At 43.6% G+C, this 24,882-nt stretch overlaps 1 protein-coding gene and 1 long non-coding RNA gene across 9 annotated transcripts in view; one reads left to right on the top strand and one right to left on the bottom strand.

The window, feature by feature from the left end:
* Positions 1–24,882, top strand: part of NEK1 (NIMA related kinase 1) — a 142,206-nt gene that overhangs the window by 97,591 nt on the left and 19,733 nt on the right. For all 8 annotated transcript variants that reach the window (XM_065596545.1, XM_065596544.1, XM_065596547.1 and 5 more), the window contains 5 exons: positions 3,717–3,869; positions 6,591–6,776; positions 7,265–7,388; positions 7,861–7,964; positions 10,874–11,091. In XM_065596545.1, the coding sequence (XP_065452617.1) occupies positions 3,717–3,869; positions 6,591–6,776; positions 7,265–7,388; positions 7,861–7,964; positions 10,874–11,091 (785 nt within the window). The remainder of the gene's footprint in view (positions 1–3,716; positions 3,870–6,590; positions 6,777–7,264; positions 7,389–7,860; positions 7,965–10,873; positions 11,092–24,882) is intronic.
* LOC135983677 (uncharacterized) lies at positions 19,102–24,635 on the bottom strand. Its single transcript, XR_010601411.1, has 3 exons — positions 24,499–24,635; positions 20,053–20,139; positions 19,102–19,217 (listed from the first exon to the last, which is right to left on the bottom strand). It is a non-coding gene; the product is annotated as an uncharacterized LOC135983677 (long non-coding RNA).

Genomic DNA, 24,882 nt, shown 5'->3' with positions numbered 1-24,882 from the left:
TTCCCCCCTTCCTATAGGACTAGCTGCTCTTCTCTTCTTCCTTGCCCTCTCACCTTCAGCAACCACCTGTTGTGCCCCTTCTTCATTTTCCAACTCTGCAAAACTGTTCCTGAGCGCTATTTCTCCTTCACTAGCCAGTTTTTTCCTCTGCCTGGTTCTCTTAGTCACATGCTTCCACTGTCCACTTTCCTCACGCAGCAGTCTCCCCTCAGAATTTTTTGGTCCTGCTTCCAACTGCAAGTCTGAGCTTTTTCCTTCAGGCTCCATCATCTGCTCGAACCCCCTTCTAAACTCAACCAGAGTTTCCACCTGCATCTCCAATACTCGGATCTTTTCTTCCATCAGCTCTATCAGGCAGCACTTCATGCAGACGAAACTCTTTTCAGATACCCCCTCCAGGATCATGTATATGCCGCAGCTTCCACATTCAGTCATCCTCATTATGTCTTCCACTGCTTGGATCACTACCACTGCTGCCTCTGTCTGAGTCGACAGCCTTCTTGGCAACAAGGGCATACTAACGGCATTTTGGGCTGTATAAGTAGGGGCATTACCAGCAGATCGAGGGACGTGATCATTCCCCTGTATTTGACATTGGTGAGGTCTCTTCTGGAGTACTGTGTCCAATTTTGGGTCCCACACTACAAGAATGATGTGGAAAAACTGGAAAGAGTCCAGCGAAGGGCAACAAAAATGATTAGGGGGCTGGAGCACATGACTTATGAGGAGAGGCTGAGGGAACTGGATTTGTTTAGTCTGCAGAAGAGAAGAATGAGTGGGGATTTGATAGCTGCTTTCAGCTACCTGAAAGGGGGTTCGAAAGAGGATGGATCTAGACTGTTCTCAGTGGTAGCAGGTGACAGAACAAGGAGTAATGGTCTCAAGTTGCAGTGGGGGAGGTTTAGGTTGGATATTAGGAAAAACTTTTCCACTAGGAGGGTGTTGAAGCACTGCAATGGGTTACCTAGGGAGGTGGTGGAATATCCTTCCTTAGAGGTTTTTAAGGTCAGGCTTGGCAATTGGTCCTGCTTTGAGCAGGGGATTGGACTAGACAACTTCCTGAGGTCCCTTCCAGTCTTGATAATCTATTCTATGTGGGTAGACCTTCCCACTGATCCCCTTGGTTTACAAGGACCTCCTAAAGATCAACCGGGACAAGGTGAAGGTTATCCTGATAGCTGCGGCATGGCCACGCCAGCTTTCGTTCGGCAAGCTTCTGGACCTTTCAGTGGCAGCTCCACTTGCGCTCCCACACCGTCCAGACTTGATTTCACAAGACTACGGCCAATTGCTTCACCCGAATCTCGCCTCCTTGTACCTGTACCAGCCTGGTTGCTTCGTGGCTGAACTCTAAAGAGCAGGCCTGCTTGAACAAGTTTTGACAAGTCTTGCTAAGTAGCAGAAAGCCTGCCACCATGTCCACCTACTTGGCTAAGTGGAGACATTTCACTTTTTGGGCCTCCGAACGGAATCTTTCTCCATCCCAGTCTTCTCTGTAGTCTGTCTTGGACTATCTGCTCCACCTAAAACATCAAGATCTGGCGCTCTCATCTATTAAGGTTCACTTGGCAGTCATTTCTGCCTTTCACCTTCCAGTGCAGGGCAGATCAGTGTTCTCCCACGAGATGACAATCAGGTTTCTCAAGGGCTTGGAAAGACTCTATCCTCAGGTTCATGAACTGATTTCCACAATGGGACTTAAACCTTGTCTTGTCAAAGCTCATGGGGCCTCCATTTGAGCTGTTAGCATCTTGTTCCATACTGCTTCGCTCTTGGAAGGTTGCCTTCCTCTTGGCGATCACCTCAGCCAGAGAGTATCTGAGATCAAAGCCCTGTTGTCAGAACCCCTTTATATGGTGATGTTCAAGGACAAGGTCCAGCTGCACCCCCATCCAGCCTTCCTACCGAAGGTGGTGTCGCAATTCCACAACAATCAGGACATTTTTCTTTCGGTCGTCTTTCTGAAACCTCCCAAGACCACCGAGGAGCATTGGTTCCATACATTAGACATTTAGCAGGCCCTAGCCTTCTATAACAAGAGGACTAAGCTCTTCTGCAAATCTACACAACTCTTTATAGCAGTAGCAGGAAGGATGAGAGGGCTGCCAATGTCATCCCAAAGAATCTTATCCTGGATATCCGCCTGTATCGGGGTTTGTTACGAGCAGGCGAAGGCTCCGCCTCCAGCCATCATGAATGCTCATTCCACAAGAGCTCAGGCTTCGTCAGCAGCATTCCTCTCACAAGTACCAGTCCAGGACATCTGCAGAGCTACAATATGATCGTCGGTCCATACTTTCGCATCCCACTACGCCATCACCTAGCAGACCCGTGACAATGCCAGTTTCGGAAGAGCGGTGTTGTAATCAGCACATCCATAAACTCCAAGCCCACCTCCAAGGGGTACTGCTTGAGTCACCTAGCATGGAATGGCCATGACCACGCACTCAAAGGGGGGGGGGGGGAAGTTACTAATCTTTTGTAACGGTGGTTCTTCAAGATGTCCATTCCATGACCCACCTTCCTACCCCTCTGTCGGCAATATCAGTAAGAAAAATGGTAAGATAGTGCAGAGCCGGCAGTGCTCCTTATACTGGTCCATATGTGCATGGCTCCAGGGGGCACTAGAACCAGTCCGAGGGATACCACTAAGGGGAAAATCTCTGGCAACTGTGCATGCGGCACACACACCTGGCATGGAATGGACATGAGCAACACATCTTTAAGAACAACAGTTACAAAAGGTTAGTAACCATTTTTTCTTCTGATGGGTGTATGCCATCTCAAAAGGACTAGAAGATATAATAGAAGAAATTTTTCAATTTACATTTATTACTTTTATTTTAGTTTTTTGTGTTGGACCCTTTCTTAGTTTAAGCTTGATAGAATTCCTGATATTGTTGATCAAGCCTAATACTCTTAAATTCGGTCTCCTCCGTGTCTGATGGTCTTAAAAAGTGGGAGTTCCCCTTCTCCCTAGCAACTGATTTTGGCTCTAAACTAAAGTGCAGGACTGCTGTTCAGGAAGAATGTTGCAAAATCCTCTGCTTTTAAGCATGCATAAAATGGGAGGCTCAAAGTCTCCCTTTGTAGCAGAGCCTTTCAAAAGATTTTTGTTTTAATTTAAATTGAGTTTACCTAATTTTCTTTATTCTGTTGGGTGCATTTCTCAAAGTTATTTTCAAATATATATTTTTGGAGAGTTTGAGGGCTTCTGAGGCAGCACCTTCCTTTGTGTCTCCACCCCCTCCCCCCTTTTCTTCTGAAATGGCAGACACAGACGCAAAATAAGGTTAAGAAATGTTCCTATTGTCTCTTCCTTCCCCAAAAGGCAAGTTCCTTGGGGCAGAGGTGAAGTTCTTGGTATGAAGTCCAGGTCTGCATAAGCCAGTTGAAAAGGCTGTGGAAAATTCCCCTCTTTGTTTGGCTTACCCACATTGCCTCAGGTACTGAAAACTAACAAACAAAAAAGACACCAACTCCTTCTGACTAAAAATATTGGTGGGTCTGCTGTTATGATTAAGTGGAAATTTCAGGGGAAACTTTTTAAGCTAGTGGCCAGAGAGAGATTCTTCCGGTGTTCAGATTTAATCAGGGATCTATCTTTACAGGCTCGTGTGTTCAAAATAAAAAGCAATATACGTAGTCATTCCTTGATTTTTATAGGATTGTGAACAAAGATGATAAACGTATTTGTTCTTCATGATTCCCAACAGGGCAGACCGTGGGGGAGGTAATTAAACTAGATGTTGGTGAACCCCAGAGGAAAGTTTGGGGCAAAAGCCCTACTGATTCAGTGCTGAAGATACTGGGAGAAGCAGAGTTACAGCTTCAAACTGAATTACTGGAGGAAATAACTATCACAAATGGTAAGCAGGAATTGCGGGTTGTCTGAACTGCAGAGTTAGAAAATTACCTTGCATTGGGCTTATGAGAGTAATGTTTTTTCCTGTTTAAACTACTTATCGCAATATAATATCATGATTTGGCGAGTTCTTCTTTGAGTGATGGTCCCTATTGTATTCCACTGAGGGTTCACATGCACCTGGAGTCAGAATTTGACAGAAGTGTCCGTTGGTCCGCATATGCCTGGCTCGCCTTGTGCTTCTATCGAAGGGGATAAAGGGTGGGGCAGACTGACTGCGTCTCCAGTTCCTTCTCCGCAGCGCATGGTCTGGATCGAAAGTTCGTGTCCTAAGCTCTGATGTACTTCTAAAAGATGGTTGTAAATAGTTAGATTTTTTTTAATAGCAGTTTTACCAGTTTTGTTTTCCTTTTAGTTTTAAAAGTTAATAGTTTTAGCAATTGTTTTAGATAAACTTTGCGCTTTCACCCATGCCTCCCCCCCTGCACCCTCCTCCATATCCATGCACAAGAACTACATTATGACCAGAATTTTGGGCTTCAAACTCTGTGCCTCCAGTCCATGATCCTTCTTGGTCAGTGGTGACCACCAATGCTATCTCTGCTGCCTGGGAGAAGATCATATTCGTGTCCAGGTGCAGTATTTGCTAGTCCTTCCCCAGCTGTGCCTGAGAAGGCTGGGCACTTAGCCTCCAGAAGCATCTCATGGAACTTGCCATGAAACCACATTCAGACCCAGGCCAGAAGAACCCCTGCCCCCCCCCCCCCCAATATATTGGTCTGATTCAGCAAGGAGCACGCTTCCCGCTACTATGGCTGACCCCAGTGCTGGTGGAACCACCCCCCGAGACCCCAGGGTGGGATCTAGCTGGGAGATGAGGAAGCACTCCCGTAAGCATGGGACTAAGTCTTCCTCCAAATCAAAGAAGATGGACGCTCCCTCCACTAGCTTGGCTCAAGGGGATGGAATACTTTCCAAGTCTCACAGGCACGAGAAAAAGACCCATAAACAATGAGATCCAGTGGTTCCGGATGGTACTGACGATTCATTGCCATCTCTGGCATCCCCATAAGATGTGGATGAACATACACTAGTTTCAAATTCTCTGACTTCAGGTGCATGGTGTGCATGCATAACCCCCAGTGGAATACAGATAAGGAACACACATCTCTAAGAACATCCAGTTACAGGTAAGTAACTGCCACTTATTTTTCAGGTAGGATTTTAATTAACAAGAGCGTAAGTTCACTATTCAGCAGAATTCTTTTCAGCAGCTGTTGTTCAATATGGATCACTTGCTTTTGTGTGGAGGACTCTTTCCTGGCAATAGAAATTTATTCTGTCCCTGTTTGTTCCTTCCTCTTTCATCTTCTCCCTCATTCCCACTCTCATATATCAATTGTGATAAATACAAAGAAACAAAATTAAACTTGACAAAGAAACAGGATGCTAAAAAGGACTGAAAGGCGGGAAATTGAATTATATTGAAGCAAATTTGAAGTTGCTTCAAAATATTAGACTATCTGGACCTGTGGGGTTTTTTTGGTTGTTGTTTAAATGGATAGCCTCCATTAGACAAATAAAAATCTATTATTATTTAGCACCATAATCTTCTTGTCTCTCCTAATTCAGGATTAGACGTCTGGCAAAGTGGAATAGTTTGGACAAAAAAGTAGGAGTCATTCTTTAAAACCCGTATCTTGCCACGCTTGTGTTCTAATATTAGATAAATATACTGAGCTCCTCACCTATCAATCCTGGCACTTCCAAAGCAGCTATCTCTGATAGGATTAATATCTTTCCCCTCTGTTCTTTGGCCTCTGGCTTTTTATTTTTATTCACCACCCGACCTCCCCCGCTTCTGCTTCCAGATGCTGATAGTGTTTCAACATCTACTGTTAATTTCTTTCTTTGTGATTCTCCACTGAGACAGTGGACCATGCTGTCCTGGCAGAGAGACACAAATCAGTGTAATTGTACTGGAATTTTCAACTCTTAAATGTAATCCCATGCTCTAAAATGAACTGAGTATGTCTAACTTTTTGGAATGGTACATTGGTGTACTAAGGTAGTAAAAGTTTAATAAATCTTAAGAATCGGGATTTGACAACAATTAATTGTCTTTTGCAGTTGTGCTGGGTAGATCATTAAATACCAATAGTTATTCTCGCCTAATCAAGTAAGCAGAAAATTCATTCAGCATAATATTAAGGCACATATATCATATTATCATCTTACATAAAAGTCATTTGTAATAATGTCAGTTTTGTGTCTTTTGTGATCTCTTTTTATCCTTTCAGGGATACGTGAATTCATGTATGTTTCCAACCATTGTACTCTTACAGTTCCTTAGATTAGGTAAAAAGATTCCTTTGGTAAAACTTGTAATACTGCAAAATAGTATTTTATATTAGTCCAAAGCATACAGACTTAATAGAGCAAGTTGTTCCATTTATGGGCAAATATAGTTTTTTTTATTTCCCTGCAATTATGAAAATAGTAATAAATAAACCCGTTACTATTTTTCAAGCATAGTAGATTCACCTTTCCTCTTTATGATTTTTTAAAAAGTTTGTAAACACTGTGTTTTCCTTACTCTTAGTACGCGTAGTTGCTTTTATTTAAAATGCTTATCAACTCTACAGTTTACCCTTTATCATTATCAAAACAGATAACACTCACTTTTTAAAATTGTATAATAAATTTGTATTATTTGATACTATAGAAGTTCCTGAAGAAGGTTCTCAGCCCTTAACAATGAAAGAAAACAGCGAAGTAAAAATTGCTTCTTGTATTGGAAAGAAATCTTCAGCTCCAGTTGTTGGTATCCTAGAATCTGAAAGGACAATACCAGAGGAGTCACAAACATTTGATGCCACCCAAGTGCCATCCAGGCCTGTTGTGCTAGATGGTATGATTTTCATTACTAATTCTAAATGATATAAATATTGTCTTAATCAGTAAGGAATTAAAAATAATGTAATTGATTATTACTTTTTTAAAATAAAAAATTGCCAAAACTTTGATGTATACCAATAAGTTAGTATGTCTTATTACAGTTCTAATATATTAAATGCCAAAAACTTGTAGGCAATGTTAAATTGAGATACTGGGGATAGAATTAAGGAAATGCGGAGTTTTCCTTGGAGGTGGTCTCTCCATATTCCCAGTTTTGGGTTGGGCACCCTGGCACCGCTGTGCTTTGGGAACCTACCGGAAAGCAGTGCCTTTTGGGGCTGCAAAAGTGTCTTCTGTTAAAGTCCAGAAGTCACTGAACCTCCAAGAATGTAAATGTAACCTTTTCAGACAAGAAATATTTTTGTGATTTATTTTTTTTCTTTCATTTGAGCATCTGACTGTGATGCTCTGTAGTTGTGATAATGCTTTTATTTACTTTAGAGCTGGATGATTTGGAAGAAGAAATATTGGAAGAAACTGAAAAAAATAAGTGCAAAAGTGACCAGTTTATCATCACTGTTCATGATGTGTGGGTTAAAGAAAGGGAAGCAATAACGGAGAATGGGTGAGTAACAATTTTCACTTTTTTTTTCTTGGTCACTGTCTGTAGAGCCATTCAAAACAATAGCTAGGTTTTGACGGACTAGTACTTTACATATTTCACTTAATTAAAACGTTATACTTGGCTTTAGTGCTGATGCTTCTAATTGTCTTGTTAATATGGGGTATATTTACACCTGGATAAAAAACCCATGGCTAGCCTGGATCAGCTGACTCTGGCTCTGGGGATCAAAAATTGCTGTCTAGACATTTTGAGCTGGGCTGGAGCCAGAGCTCTGGGAGCTTGTGAGGGTGGAGGGTACCAGAGCCCGAACCCAAACATCTACACAGCAATTTTTAGCTCATGAGTCTGAATCAGCAGATCTGGCTCAGCTGTGGCCATGTAATGGGGCTTTTATCCCTGTGTAGACCTACCCTTGATGGCTGGCTGATTTTCTCTGTAGATGAATTGCATTAATGGTGATTTTAAATTGTAGGCCACAGGAAGATACTGCCTGTCAGAAAGATGGTGGTGGTGATGAAGCAGCTTTGGAGAAGGAAATGCCACATAATGCGCAACTGCATGATGAAGTTTCTGCTGGTCAGTGAGCAGACAACTACATTTTTTGTTTTAAATAGTAGCATTGGTTATACAGTATATGGGTATTACCTTTTAAATCCAAAAGACAAATCTGCTCTGTCCTATTGCCACTTTCACTCTGTAGTTTTAGAAAGTTCATAAATGGATTCTGCTGATAGATTAAGAAAGCCAAATCTTGGACTTCCCAATCAACAAAATTTTTCTTCCCAAAAAAGTGCCATTGTTTTTCTTTTCAGAAAATACTTTACATGATTTTATCACTGTACATTAGATATTAGTAAAAGCGCTGTTGACCTGAAGTTAGAAAAATATACTTATCTCTAGCTTGGATAACTACTAATAAATTCAAGTATTGCTAGCTGATTATAACCTTCCTTCTCTGTAGTTGCTAGAAGAATTTATTCTAGAAGAGTTCACCGGGTGTCTACAGACTCTTCCTTTCATGTTGAAGGGGCTGTCAGCCTATGAGAATGACAGCCCTGTAAACTGTAATGTAGTCCGGGACTCTCTTAGGGTTTGCATTGCCTTTGTCCGACTAGTTTGAAAATCTCAAGCACCTTTCTCGTCTCGTTGGGATTTGCTGCAGGTCTTCTTTTGTTAGGTGTTCTTGTTGGTGTAAATCAGATTTGCAGATGAAGCCAAAATTGGAAAAGTAGCAAATAAACAGGACAAAAGACTTCAACTGCATAGGGATTTAAAGAAATTGGAGCAGGAGGGATGTATAGACAACTAAGGGATATTCAGTATCCTGAAATGTAAAGACTAAATCCAAACAAAAAGGAAGAAATGGGTGAAAGGGGAATGTTAACAATCCGCTATGCCTGTAGCATCAAAGCAGGTTTTTTATATTTGCTCTTCTTAATTGTCCTCATATTTTTTTCATATAAGCAAACAAAAGAGAAGCCATAGGGAAGATGATCACTTTAAGACCTTTATCTGAAGCAGTTGTTCCAATTTTGAAAAAAAAGAGAAACTGCAGTGTCTGATTCATACATACAAACTTATTCCTTGACTGAATGGTACACAAAGGGCATTATGCAATTCAGAGGTCTGCAGTGATGTAGAACAACTTTACAGCCATGGGCTCATTTCTGAAATACTCCGTTAAAAATCCCACAAATTTAGGAGTCAACTTCCATTGACTTCAGTGGGAGTTTAGTATAAGCAAGAATTAAGACTCTAAGATTGGGCCTTTTAAGAATTACAGAGTTCATTTGTCTTCCCTTATGGCCAAGTTGCTGCTTTATTTATTTATTTTGGCAAATGCCTCCATCAAATAAGGTTTGACCTTGTGCACTCAGTTCATCCATGCTGATCTGAGGTGGAGTTGTATATGTCCCCACCATAACAGCAGAGGCAGCGGTACTACAGGGTAATTTTGGGCACTCTATGCTTGTATCAGTTTCTTGCTCTGGGGCATCCATCCGGGGAGAACAGGTTGAATTTGCAGACAAGGCTTCACAAGTCACATTATCGGAGGCTATCTAGTGTATCACTTGGATGTTCTTAAGCACACCCCTTACATGGTTAATGCCATCCATTCTTGGAGCATGACTGTCTAGATCTGGATTTCTAGTGTTAAGGTGGGGTGTATGTATCTTCTTCCACTGTGCTTTGGCATTCTTTTGAAGAGGACATCCTCTGTCCTGGGTTATTTTCAGCAGAAATTGGTAAACTCTTGGGGAGAACGGAGGTTTCTGTTGCATTTTTCAAACAAACAAAAACCCCAAAAAGTCTTTAGGTGTTTTTTAGTGAAGGTAGAGTAAACATAGATTTGGAAATATTTTTTTATATTTCTTCATCTAGTAAGCTGCTCAGGGAAGTGGCCTGTCTTTTTAGTGTCTTCTATGAAGCACAGGTACACTTACGCCACTAGAAAATAAAAGTAGTAGTAGTAGTAATAATAATAAAACCTTTATAGATCCAGGATAGAGGAAACTTTAAGGAAATTCTTTGCTCCTGTGAAATTTAGGAGGCTCCAATTTATATGGTGCACACATAAACACAAAATATTGTATTTTTAATAGCTAGTTCCACATTTCCCATAATGGGTATTTGTCTTACACTATATTGCATACAAGACTAGAACAGGACAAAGTAGAAATAAAACTATCAGAATGAGGGGACTGTGCTGCAACAGTTAATATTATTAAACAAATATGTTCTCACTATCCACACATTTTAGGGATGATTCGGTATCCCTGACATAAAATGAATATTTCAGAACATGTATAGTATTTTACATGATTGTTTCTATATTAAGATTTGTATTGTGATAAAATACTCTGTCAACTAATTACACTTGTAAATTTCATCAGACTATATATATTAGACTTTTTGTGCTTTAAGGTTTTAACATAATGTATAAGATTTTATATAGTAATTTACAAATGAAATGTGGTTGGTCAAAACTTTCTTGCAGTAACTCCTTATGGGAGCTTCTCTGTAATAAACTATAAGCAGTATACCCTTCACAAATATACCTTACACTAATGAAAATGAACCACGTTAGTTTTGTAAGATACAGTTAAGCGGTGTAAAAACATGACAACAGAGTATACATTGTAAAGTACTTCTTTGCATATGGCCAACTTACACAATTTTCAAAAGTTGAATATTGATTAATAAAAATCTTCAACTTAGTAATATTTTGCATCTATGTTTTTAAAGGTCTTGGTAAATGAAGGAGGGGCGAAACTTGAATTGCATTTCCTAGCATAAACATTTTTGACCATTTATATTAAAACAATATATAAAAGCAAGTGAATCTCAAATGTAGAAATTAGCTGATATGGCTCTTTTTATGATATAATTGGACTATCCTAATTCAACCCTTATTACCATTTGCTTAGAGGCTTGGAGTTTTTGTCTACATGGATTTGTAACCTTATTTCTCTCACCATCCCCAGACGCTTGTCTCAGTGACTCTATGCAACCTGAACCCTTTTTCCAGAAGGTGCCACAACCACAAGCCATACCAACAACCTCACCAGTTCTGTCAGCTCAGTCTTCACTGGAAGAGCCTTTTCCACCTCGTTCACGATCTGTATCGCCAGCAAAAAGGAAAGGCAAAAGTTCATTACTGATTGGGCTCTCTACTGGCCTGTTTGATGCAAACAATCCAAAGGCAAGTAAACAGTTATGTTACCTTTTATTAAACTAAATCTTATCTTTTCCAGAGCTTATCTACACTAGAAAGTTTTATTGGGAAAAGTTCTGCCAGTATATAGCTACAGTCATAGCTCTTTAAGAAGAGAACATTCATGAGGGCAGGGGACTGGACTCGATGACCTCTCGAGGTCCCTTCCAGTCTTAGAATTTATGAATATTTGGCTGCCTTAGCTGGTGCAATCTCTCCTCACAGCACCAGGTTACATCAGCTGGTTGTGGTACTATGGGTACGCATTCTAGTGTCCCGAACACCACTGACCAGTGCACCACCTTTTGGGAAATTTCTTCAGTGTACTTTAACTCCCACAATTCCCTGAGAAATGTTCAAATTCCCTCTTGTCCATCCCATAATCTACTTCTTCACACTGGATTTTCAGTCTCAGCTATGTCACTCTCAGAAGCTGCACAGATCGTTGGAGCTCTTTTTGTATTTGCGGACCCACAACTGTGTAGCCAGCTGTGTAGCTGGGATATTGAGATTACTGAGGAGAAGTGGATGATATAGACAGTGAAACTGGTGAGCTGCTGCAGGTATTACTTCCCAGATGCACACGGTGGAGCAGTGGTTGTGGCCCTGTGAAACGAGCACTGAGTGATGGGATCGAATTATGGTGCAAACTGGGGATGACCAGTAGTGACTTCAGAACTTTTGGATGTGGAAGGCCAGGTTCTTGGGTGAGCTTGTTAAACAACTCCCAGCACTGCAGTGCAGACACACCAAAACAAGAGCTGCTCTGACAGTGGAGAAATAGGTGGGAATCACTCTCTGGAAGCTTGTAACCTTAGATTGCTGTTGATCAGTGAGAAATCAGTTTGGTGTTGGAAAACCTATGATGGGAGTGGTTGTCACCCAGGTGTGCGAGGCCATTTAAGCGTGTCCTACTGCACAATTTTGTGAGTCTGGGCAATTGCAGGAAATAATAGATTCATTCCCTGAATCAGTGCCCTGCCCTCCCACCCACGCTCTTCTTTCTAAGTAGAGAAAGAGAAAAGGCTACTTTTTCATGGTTTTACCAGTACTGGTGGATCACCACGGATGTTGTACTGACATGACATTGGGTGGTCAGGGAATGTACATGAAGCTCAAATCATTAGGAATACAGGTCACAGATCTAGTTGAGCTCTCCCTCCAGAATGTTGAGGGAACCCAAATGTTGAATCCCCATATGCTTTAAAGCTCCGGAGTCTGAACAGTATCCAGGTACTGCCCCTAGGCTTGGGGTGTCTAAGAACACACTTGGGTTGCAGCTTTCTGTCTAGCACCCTGAGGTTACCTGACCCCCTCTGGAGGACAGTGGACGCGTGTACTTGGTGACTCTTTATCTGGTACATTTGCTGTCACCATCCAATACTCTCACCTTGCCTCTTTTAGACTTAGAGTTAAAAGGTTTTAGCCTTTTCTCCCCAGGGACTGGAAACTCAGAGATACACTCTAGCATGTGGTAATTATTACATAATGTCACTTCAAGAAGCAACATTCAGGTGTCTCAATAACTTAATACAACATCTCAGGCTGAGGCTTAGATCTAGTGAAAATAAATTCTTATTTATTAAGTAAGAACAAATATAATATAACATGGAACTGGAAGCATTAAAAATAGTTCTATACACATAAACCGCTCATCTTACCCTGTCTATGTAAGTCTATCTTGAGCTTTTTATTTATTTACAAATATACATACGTAGTGTGTCATAACTTGTCTGATGTCACCTCTCAGTACCAAGCCTTGTTGTTGAGTTACTGGGATGACTTTGGGAATCCTTCACCTTCTCTGAGGAGTATCTCCCCTCCAAAGGCCACCGTGATCTGCCTTTGTGGGAAGTATCTGGGGATAAGGACACCAAGCTGAGATCTCTTCAGGCTCCCGCCGCAGAGGTCTAACTTTTCTTTAGTTAGCCCACTTCTCAGGTAAATCTAGCTAGACCTTCTGTCTGGTCCTCCAACTCCCAGTTCCCTGTGACTGCCCTGTTACAATTCCCAGATTGCCCTTTCTTGAGTGCCACTCTCCAGCTGTCACCCTGACCAATCGCTCCAAAGGTTCCACTCCTGGTGATGTCAACAGTCTCAGCAGTTCCTTCACACACACTCCTCCTGAGACCTGAGGCTTCATGGTCCAATCACCTAGCCCCTGGACCAAGTTCTGACTTCTCAGACTTCCCCATAGTTTGTGCATCCTTTTAGATACCCCTTCGCAGAACTCCACCCTTCTAGGCATCCTGGATTCATAGGTTAACTCTAGGGGCCCGAGGTAGGTTTAGCACATAACATGCACATGTGTACAATCTGTATATAGGATTCTAAAACACCATTGCTCTTTACTTGAGAGAAAGCACAAGAAAATACAGATCGTTTAGAAAACAACAAAAACCCTGAATATATGTCGCTCACTGTAGCTTATCTTTGCTCTGGGCAGCCATCTGAGTTCAGGTAGGCAGAGTTCTCCTCTGCCTCATCAGGCTCCTACAGCAGTTTCCCTGAGCTTGAGCTGGTGGAAAATGGTCAACCCCTGCTCTTCAATATTTTCCAGTCCCCACTGTTAGGTGACTCCTTGATCAGCTTCCTCCGGTGATCAAACCCTTACAGGTAACCTCTTCACTGACAAATGGTTCCTCGAGTTGGGAGCCAGCCTGTTGTCTAGTATGTTTTTATTTGAATTGAGGACGTCCTGATTTAACGATCCTCTATTGTCAGCGCTGTATCACTGCCCTTTGGAATGACCAGGTGGGTGAGGTAATATTTTTTTATTAGACCCACCCAACTTTTGTTGATGAGAGAGACAAGCTTTCGAGCCACACAGAGCTCTTCTTCAGATTCGGGAAAGATACTCGGAGCATCACAGCTAAATGCAAGTGTTGTGGAAAAAGTCACCCCTGCATTAATTTTAGTTCACAGACTCAAGCCTGAGGCCAGTTTATTGCAATACATACCAAAGCGTTGGGGGTTGCAGTCATAAACTACACCCACAATCACAGCTCGCAGGCTGCTTTTATTCTTACAAACCGCAAACATAGTACAAATTATACGTCAATAGGAAAATAAAAGAGTTGGGGTCTGTTCCCTTTTTTCAGTACCTTCCTCATTATTCTTCCGAGAATTGGGTGCATATTGGGTGGGGGGCTTCTCGAGAAGCCTGATGCAGATTGTTTAGCATAAGTAGTTAGCACATATTCTAAAGGACCATTCAAGGTACAGTGGCTCGTTAATACCGTTGCAGTCATAAGACAAAAAGAGGGGGTTAGTGGGTTGCAGATTGTTGTAATAAACCCTAAATCCAGTGTCTCTGTTCAGTCCATGATTTTTGGTGTCTAGCAGAGTTATGAATTTCAGAAGATGAGCCTAGGAGCTGAAAGTGTTGTTCAGGTTTCCTTTGAGGATGTGGACTGATAGGTCAGATATAGAGTGATCACTTTGTGAAAAGTGTTCACCTGAAGGTGATGGGGTGTTTTTTGTCTTTTATCATTTTCCTCTGAGAGTTCATTCAAAAGCGTAGTGATTGTCTGGTTTCACCCACATAGTTGAGACATTTCGGGCACTGGATGAGATATACCACATGTTGTGATAGGCATGAATAGGATCCAGGGATTTTGTTTGTTTGATACCCCATATGGGTTCCAGTGTGGGGTAGTAGGTGTCAACTAGGGGGTCTGTGATTGGAGGGGGGTTTATTTCTCTTTTGAAGCAGGTTCTCTTGCAGTATTTGGGTGGCCTGTTCCATGATGCAGTCTACTTTTCTGGTGGAGTGTCCTTGTTTGGCGAAGGTGGTTTTGTGTATGTTAAGGAATATATCCTGGAGGTTCTCCTCCAAGCGTATTCTGTGGTATCTGAGTGCCTGGCTATAGATAACTGATTTCTTGGGAGGATGCGGGGTAGTTACTGGATCTGTGAAGGTAGATGTGGTGATCTGTGGGTTTCTTGCATATGGTTGTCTGTAGAGTTCCTTTATTGAAGCTGATTGTAGTGTCCAGGAAGTTGGTGCTAGTTTGAGAGTGTTCCAGGGAGAGTTTAATGGATAGCTGGTGATTGTTGAACATGTGGTGGATATCTATGAAGGCGTTTACGCAGTCTGTCCAGAGGAGGAAAATATCAGCAATGTGTCTTAGGTATGTCATTGGTTTTGTGGTGCATTTGTTCAGAAATTCTTTTTCAAGGAGGTCCATGAAGAGATTGGCATATTGGGGACCCATCCAAGCACCCATGGCTATATTTATGGTTTGGACAAAATGTTTGTTTGGTTTAGACAAAATGTTTGTTTGTTTGAATGTAAAATTGTTATGGGTGAGGATGAAATGGATGAGTTTGGCAAAGTGTTTGGGGTGGAATATCTGAGGATTGTCCATTGTCTTGAATGGTCTCTTAGAATACGTGTTTAGCATAAGTAGTTAGCAATCTATTCCACCTTGCATTTAGCTGTAACGCTTGGAGTACCTTTCCCAGACCTGAAGAAGAGCTTTGTGGCTCGAAAACTTTCTCACCAACAGAAATTGGTCCAATAAAAGATATTACGTTACCCACCTTGTCTCTCTAATATCCTGGGATCAACATGGCTACAATTGCAATGCATATCCTTTGGAATGTCAGCTCAACATGGAGGTGAAAAGACAAATAGCTGCACAATCAAATGAAGTTGGGCCTCATTCTGTTGGTTTTGCCTAGTACAGCTAGTTCATGCTCTTAAAATAAACTGGTTACTTTAAAATATAATTCCTTTGTTGCCTGCCTGCCTGCCTGCAGTCAGATACCATTTGAGGGAGTGAGGGAATGTTTGGTGCTCTTGAGAAAGTGGTTCATTGGTTGGCTGGTTTGTTTTTAAAGAGCCACATAAATGGGAGTAAAAAGTGCTGTCTTTCTGAGTCCTCTTCCTCAGTGATTTAGTTCGCTATCTGGGCGTCAGAGCTTCTGGCTCTCAGTTGGCTGCGTACCGTCCACATCCCCTGTGAATCATCCATGTCCCCCACCTCAGTGAGCTCCTTTTTATTCTGCAGTTCTGGGGTGCCTTCCTCTGGAGCTCATGGGTGTCTGTTGTCAATAATAGGAATCCCTCCTCAGAATGGCATTGAGTTCCACATAATAGCAGCAATTCTTGAGAGCAGTTCCAGACTTTTTGTTGCCCTCCTTTGTCTCCTGGTAAGCCTGCTGTAGCTCCTTCCCATTTGCCTGGCATTGAAACTTGTCCCTGTTGCACCTACCTTGCATGTCTCCTTTGTCCAGATGGTCAGCATAAAACGCTGATCAGAGCTTATCTTACCATTTGTTGAGTCTTTCTGTATCCTCCCTAATTTCCCAGCGTTTTTACAACCTTGGTGGTTATAAGTCTCGTTAGGAACATTCCTGAGGTGGGGGTGCTTTATCAGCATCAGAACGTTCCTTTTTTCAGTTTTAGTGGTGAACTCCAAGTTTCACCTAAGGCTGGTTTAATATTGGGGTGGGGGGTGTTGATCAGGTCTCAGGCCTACAAGGGGGTTTGCTTCTGGTCATTATGACTCCAGGGCAGCAGACTTCTTTGATCAGAGTGGTCACTGCAGTGGAAACAGTTGCATTGTGGGCTTGTTGCTGGAGTACTGTACTGCTGGTACGTCTACTTCAGCATTCACACTGTCATTGTGCTGATAGAACGGTACTTATGTCACTTGGGGAACTGGTTTAACTTGACCAGCAAAAGTTCAGGGTTTTGTCAGGAGGATTCAAAATTGTGTTGAGATATTTCAAGGCTGTATTTTTAGAATGCCATTTTTCTGGTAAACTTCATAGTGTAGGCCTTAGAGTTCTTCTTCGAGAGATGTCCCCATGGGTGCTCCACTCCAGGTGTTGGTGCGTCCCTGCACCTTTGCTCGGAGATTTTTATAGCAGTATTCGTACCGGTCACACATGCAGAGAGGCTGCCCCCCTGCCCTGAGTCTTGCTTAATAGTACGCATGCATGGTCGGTCTCCTCAGTTCCTTCTCTACCGTCCTCGGCCTGAGATGGAGCTCAGCAGACTCGTTTAGAAATCCTTTCATCTAGTTACAATTGCCTTCTAGTTAGTTAGTTTGTTGTTAGTATAGTTAGTTACCACTTCTTTCTGTTACAAAATATATATTTTGTTCCTGTCAGCCGCAGCCGCTTCAGACATGCCTGGCTCCACAGGCTTCAAGCACTGTTCTACATGCAAGGAGGCTATCCCTCTGTCAGATGGCCACTCACAATGCATAAAATGTTTGGGGGAAGCCCACATTCCCCAAAGATATGCCCACTGCAGCAAACTTAGTTCCAGGCACGGAAGGACAGGGAGCTTAGACTCAAACTGCTCCTCCTTCAAAAATCTCTGGGTCAGTTTCAGACCCAGGTGCTGATTCCAGCTCAGCTGCCCGACACAGTCCCCTCGCCTCAAAGAAGCTAAAAAAAATCTACAAAAAAGGGCAACCTTCTTCACCAAAGAAGGTTATGAGACACAAGATTTCTTCAGGCAGATCAACAGTTTCCCTGCCTGTGCTTCCCCGCCTGAGCACCTTTGATGAGCCGGGCTCCTCCGGCACCGCGCGAAACCCGCCTGAGGCTGCGGCGCGAAACTCCGGTGCCGAGGCTTTAGGCTTCCAGCTGCCTGCCTCTCTTCTGGCACCATTTGGCACCGCGACGGACGCGGTGCCGACATTCCAGAACCTGCTTGACCCCCTACAGACTGATGCTGCCCTCCCAGCACCAGCACCCACGGAGCTCATTGGCAGTGAGCCAAGAATTAAAACCCCGGCTCAGAGGAATCGTCCCTCACTGCAACTTCCTCCTGCACAGCCTTCACCTCACACAGGAGTCTCAGCGTTTCAATTTACTCAGGCAAGAGATCTGTTTGTATCACCTATCCCGCAGTCTCCCCTGCTGAATGCCTATTTCTCTCCAATGGCTGAGTCAGAATCTGAACAGCCTTCCTCCAGTGAGGAGGAAACTGAACCACAGGGGGATGTGTCACCATATCAAGACTCCCATCCCCAGACTCCAGTCAACAGAGGTTATAGAAAAATTACCTCATCCTGTTCTCAGGATCCTGCCCCCTGGGGGGTGAACCCCTGGATGGCACCACCTATGCCCTACCCACCACCATGGCAATATTCGGCACTATGGGCATTGTACCCTTGAGAACACACTTACTACTCCACCTCAACCAGGCGCAACACCAGTCTAGCACCACCACCTGACGAAACTGCCAATGACACAAGACACCAGGCAGCACCATCACACTTGCAGGATCAACCAAGACCTGCTACTATTCCAGTAGAGCCGGAGGGAACGCCTGAGGAAGCCTTACTTCCCCCTCCTCCAACACCGTCGGATGACTACGCAAAATTCCAAGACCTTTTTAAAAGAGTTGCCAGTGACTTGAGAATTAACTTGGAGGAAGTCCCTGAACAACAGCATGAGTTAAGGGACATCCTACAGCCCTCTTCTTCCTCTAGGATTGCATTACCAATCAACGTAGCCCTTTTAGAACCTGCTAAGTCCATCTGGCAGACTCCAGCTACAAGCCTATCTACCTGTAAACAAACGGACCGGAAGTACTTCATCCCTTCTAAGGGTTCTGAATTCCTTTTTACCCATCCAGCACCAAACTCGGTGGTGGTAGACGCTGCAAACCAAAGGACCAAACAGTATTCCCGCTCCACACAGCCAACAAGGAAAGTAAACCCTTGGACCTCTTTGGTTGTAAAGTATATGCAACCTCAACGTTACAATTTCGTATAGCGAATTATACTGCAGTTCTTGCAAAATATGACCACAGAAACTATAATAATTTCATGGACTTTATTGATGACATCCCAGAACAGAAAAAACTACAATTCACAGCTCTGGTTTCCTAGGGACAAATCTTATCACGTACCGCTCTTCAAACGGCCCTCAGTGTAGCCAATACTGCAGCAAGATCGACCGCCACAGCAGTGGTCATGCACCGAGGTTCCTGGCTCTCTTCCTCTCTCTTTCCTTGAGAGGTCCAGAGTACCATTGAAGATCTTCCCTTTGACGGTGAAAACCTTTTTTCGCTTCCACCACTAACGACGTGCTTCACTCAATGAAGGACTCAATGGCAACCCTCCGGTCCTTAGGTCTCCAGACACCTACGACCAGGAGATGACAATATAGATATCAACCTTACCAACTCCCACGCTACCCCACATATACGCAACACTTCCATAGAGCACAGGAGCAACAACAACAACAGCAACGCCAGAGACCGAGATTCCAGCGTCGTCGTCCCAATTCTGCGGGGCGCCTCAACCCCCTCCAACTAATAAGCAGATCTGAAGCCTTGGTCGAGGGTTTAGAAAACAGCGTTCCCACTTCAGCCAGCACACCTATTTTTGGACCCCGCCTATTCCTATGACCATTTTCCCATCAATGGCAGAACATTACCTCTGACAAGTGGGTTATAGAGGTCGTTACAATTGGATACGCCGTCCCCTTCCTCTCCTTGCCTCCCACCCACTCATCCTCCTCGTCCCTCTTCAGGGACCCTTCTCACAAGCAACTACTCCACAAAGAAGTGCAACATCTCCTTCAACTGGGAGCAATAGAAATTGTGCCAGAACAACACAAAGGGAAGGGTTTTTACTCCCATTATTTCTTAACAGAAAAGAAAACTGGGGGATGGCGACCAATCCTCGATCTCAGGCGGCTCAACAAATTTGTCAAAAAGCAAAAGTTCAAGATGGTTACTCTCACCACCATAATCCCAGCGCTGGAGCAGGGTGATTGGTTTTCAGCCCTCGACCTACAGGACGCCTATTTTCATGTGACTATATACCCGGCCCACAGACGCTTCCTACGTTTTACCCTTGGCTCAACACATTTCCAATACAGGGCTCTCCCCTTCGGATTGTCCATGTTTTTTCCAAGATCCTAGCCGTAGTTACTGCCTGCCTCAGGAAACAAGGGGTCGTAATATTTCCTTACCTCGATGATTGCCTCCTCAAAGCCTCAACGTTCGACGAAGCTCTCCGATCCACGCGGTTTACCGTCGCTTGTTTGCTATCTCTAGGCCTGCAAATAAACAAAAGCAAATCCACATTATGCCCCACCCAACATCTGGAGTTCATAGGAGCATATCTCAACTCCAGGACAGGATGGGCATCTCTCCCACCCGACCGCTTCAGCTCCATAAGCCTACTGTCCACAAAACTTCGCAACAGTCCCCAGGTGACTGTCAGTGACTGTCTACAAATACTAGGTCACATGGCCTCGTGCACTTTCGTGGTCTCAACAAGACTCTCCATACCTTTCCGAGTCAAAGATTCTCTACTGTGGTGGACAGTTCACTCCAACCTCTGCTCTGGAGTCCCCTTTCTTCAAGAGGCTCCATCCCTTATACTGACTACGATGCATCTCTGACAGGCTGGGGTGCACACATGTCTCACCACACAGTCCAGGGGCTATGGTCTTCAACCGAAACCTCTCTGCACATAAATGGTTTGAGCATTGGCCTGCTAAACCCAGGGTCGTGAGTTCAATCCTTGAAGGGGCCACTTAAGGATCTGGGGCAAAATCAGTACTTGGTCCTGCTAGTGAAGGCAGGGGGCTGGACTCGATGACCTTTCAAGGTCCCTTCCAGTTCTAGGAGATGGGATATCTCCATTAATTTATAAAAGTCCTAGAACTTCGAGCCATACGTAATGCATACCGTCACTTCCTCCCACTAATCAGGAATCACCATGTACGCAAAATGACAGACAACATTGCATGCATGTTCTGTGTAAACAGGCAGGAAGGAACTCGCTCCCACTTGCTTTACACAGAGGCTATGAAGCTCTGGAATTGGTGCCTTGCGAACAACATCCGGGTATCAGCTGCCTATCTTCCCGGAGTGATGAACACCACAACGGACGAACTAAGCAGACGCTTTCCTTGGGATCACGAATGGGAGATAGACGAGAAAACCATTCACAACATATTCCGCATTTGGGGTCACCCAACCGTAGACCTTTTTGCAACTGCGAAAAACATGAAATGTCCTGATTTTTGCTCCAGAACGGGACTGGACAAACATTCCATGGGAGACGCATTCATGATCCCCTGGCACCGAAACTTACTCTATGCATTTCCCCTGATACCGGTTCTCAATAGGGTCCTGATAAAAATAAGAACAGACCGTGCCAAGGTCATCCTGATTGCCCCGGCGTGGCCCAGACAACCGTGGTTTCCGTTCCTCACCAGAATGTCAATTCGACCACCAATCTCGTTGCCTCTCATCCCGAACCTCCTATCACAACAACACGGCTGATTTCTCCACCCCAACCTGTCCGTGCTTCACCTCCAAAGCATGGTTCCTACATGGTTCTCCCAAAGCGAACTAGATTGCTCTGAACAAGTTCAAAGAGTGCTCCTACATAGCAGAACACAATCTATTCGCACCACCTATCTACGAAAGTGGAAACGATTCACACATTGGTGTTCAGCTTAACGACTTTCTCCCACGTTGGTGTCTCTCTTGCTCATACTTGACTACCTATTGGACCTTAAGCAATCCGGCCTTTCTTTCAGCTCCATCAGAGTCCATTTAGCTGCTATTACAACCTTTCATGACAAAATTGATGATACCTCTGTTTTTGCTCATCCAATCACCAAGCATTTCCTCAAGGGACTCCAAGCCCTATACCCAGACATTAAACCATCTACCATTCCGTGGGACCTTCATTTAGTACTATCTTGCCTAACTCAACAACCATTTGAACCCCTAGCCCTGTGCTCCATTTTAAACCTTTCAATGAAAACAGCATTTTTAGTGGCAATTACCTCCTCCAGATGGGCAGGAGAAATAGCAGCTCTTATGGCAGACCCACCATATACGCAATTTTTCAAGGACAAGGTTACCCTCAGATTGCACCCTAAATTTCTTCCAAAGGTGCATTCATCATTCTACATTAATGAGCCAATACACCTACCAACCTTTTTTCCAAAACCACATGCCAACTCGTTTGAAGCCACAATGCACACATTAGATGTAGGCAGGGCCTTGTCCTTCTATTTGGAGAGAACCAAACCTTTTAGAAATTCTTCTAGACTCTTTGTCTCCATTGCGGAGTATTCCAAAGGGACTCCTATTTCCACCCAGAGACTTTCAAACTGGATTTCTCAGTGCATCCGGTTGTGCTATCAGATGAAGAAGGTTACACCTCCAGACGGCATCAGAACTCACTCCACTAGATCTCTGGCTGCCTCTGTAGCTTTCTTACGAAAGTTCCCCTGGCTGACATCTGTAAAGCAGCCACTTGGTCCTCTGAACACACATTTGTTAAACATTATGCTCTTACTCAAGGCCCTCTCTCTGATATACGTTTGGGCAGGGCTGTACTATCTACGGCATTCCTATCAGATCCAAAGTCCCTACCTCCTTGAGACACACTGCTTTTAAGTCACCTGGAGTGGAGCACCCACAGGGACATCTCTCTCGAAGAAGAGGAGGTTACTCACCCTGTGCAGTAACTGACGTTCTTCGAGATGAGTGTCCCTGTGAGTGCTCCACTACCCACCCTCCTCCCCTCTACTTCGGAGTTGGGGTAGCCTCCGTTGTAGAGAAGGAACTGAGGAGACCGGCCATGCATGCGTACTATTAAGCTAGACTCACAGCGGGGGGGGGCAGCCTCTGCACATGCGTGGCCGGTACGAGTACTGCTACAAAAATCTCCGAGCAGGGACGCACCAACACCTGGAGTGGAGCACCCACAGGGACACTCATCTCAAAGAACGTCAGTTACTGCACAGGGTGAGTAACCTCCTCCTTTGTTTCAACAAGAATGTGTGTAATGTACAGTATGGTTTCTAGAAACCTAATTATCAGAACCATATCCTTCTTGTTTGAGCACAGAGCAAACAATTACTTTGTTCTATTTTTTTTAAATTTCTGTTGACAATAAAATCAATGTTTTTAAACAAATATTCTTGGTTTACCACTAACATTCCAAAACACTGCTGTCCATGAGGACCTGACTTAAATGAAACTGACTTAAAATGTACTATTAAAAAAACTGAATTGACTTGTGTTTATTTGCTTTTCCATCTCTCAGCTTAAACAAACACCGCAGATAATGCAAAATAAACTGACATTTAAAAAAATTCTTCCAATTTTAATTATACAAGGTTGTTTTAATAAGTTAATTGAGAAATGTGTTTTGTGGAGGTGGTTTTAAGATGGTAGTGAGCTGATAATGACTTTTTTAGGAAATGTCTGTACTTGACGTAATATATGTTGTCCCTGCCAGCAGATGTATGGGATCTTGGGGAGCAATTACCACACAGGTGGGGTGCCAATTAATTTCTTTATTAAAGGAAAAAGGAAGTGGTGGGAATTTAACAATGAAATACGATGGGATGGGGTGTATAGGGATGTTTACAATAGACAATGATGGGGGGGGGCGTTCTTCTAGTAAATGGGATAGGGGGTTTCAATAGTGGGGTACAATACAGTTGGTAACCAATTAACACTGAAGTATAAATGTAACAGGTAGCTACCAATTTCTATGTAAAGAGTGTGTCACAGCAGCATATAACCAACTAACAGTATGGGTAAAATGGGTTAAATAACCAACAACTTTAGGTAAAAATGTGTCACAGTGGTGTAAATGTAAAATGTGAGGTGTGTTAGAGAGAAAAGGGGTAACCAATGGGGTTTTATGCTAGAAAGAGAGATAGCAGACAGGCTGTAAGTTTAAACAGCAGAGGAAGAGAGAGAGAGAGAGAGAGAGAGAGAAAGAAAGTGGTAGAGAAGTGAGGTTGGGGGATGGGGGAAGAGGAGCACATGGTGGAGGGAGATTTAAACTCAGGGAGACACAGAACAGACAGGCTGCAAGTTTAAACAGCAGAGAGACAATTATACAAAACACAGCAAAATCTTATCTATGATTTAACTTAACCAAAACTATACAAATTAGCAAGTAACAAAACACAATGCAACAATTCTTTAAGCCTAACTTACAGGGTACAATGCAAGCAATTTTCTAAACCTAACTTAACTACAGCTATGCAAAATGAAATTATAACTTACCTAGACAAAATCTAACCTAATGGGTGCACCTTATACTAGGGGTAGTTCCAGAGGGCAGAGTGGTGTGTGCCCAGGATACAGCTCCAAGTGGGGAGGGGGATTTAACAAGTGGTGGCTGCAAGCGAGGGTGGGGGGTGGCTGCAAGCTGGCAGCCCAGGATACAGTCCAGGAAGGCACAGACTTATTTCTAGCAGCAAAGGCGCTGCAAAGCAAGAAACAGATTACAGATACAGACCAAGGAGTTTAAGAGAGGTTTTAAGACACAGACCAAGGTTTAGCTTGAGTCTGTGTGCTGGGGAAACAGAGCCAGCAGCTAAAGTAATAAAATAAAAGTACAGGAAGTTTCACAGAGGGATTCTTACCAGTCCCCAAGGCAGCAGCAAAGGCAGAAGCAGCAACAACATCAGAAGAAGCAAGGAGGTCTCGGTACGGTCTTGATAATCAGGAGGTCTCTCAGGCAGCAATTCGTTCTTCGTGGGGGGAGGGGGTTAAAAACGGGGGTACGCTCAAAAATAAAACGAGAGCGGAAAAAGGACCCCCCAGAACCCCTGGCTGATCAGAGCAGGTAGCAATGCAGGAACCTTTCTGATGTTTGTTTCAAAAATGCCTGTTCTTGAAGGCAATCTCAGGCAGTTTCCCCACCTGTCCCTGATAGGCTCCTTCTGTCACAGGGGAGGAGATACAGGGAAAAACTGCAGGTGAGCATAGAGACGTGCCTGGGCAGAGTCCTGGACCATAGGCGTGAG

The sequence above is a fragment of the Chrysemys picta genome, chromosome 5 (genome assembly GCF_011386835.1).
Source record: "Chrysemys picta bellii isolate R12L10 chromosome 5, ASM1138683v2, whole genome shotgun sequence".
Taxonomy (NCBI): Eukaryota; Metazoa; Chordata; order Testudines; family Emydidae; genus Chrysemys; species Chrysemys picta.
This window is presented reverse-complemented; position numbering and strand designations above follow the sequence as displayed.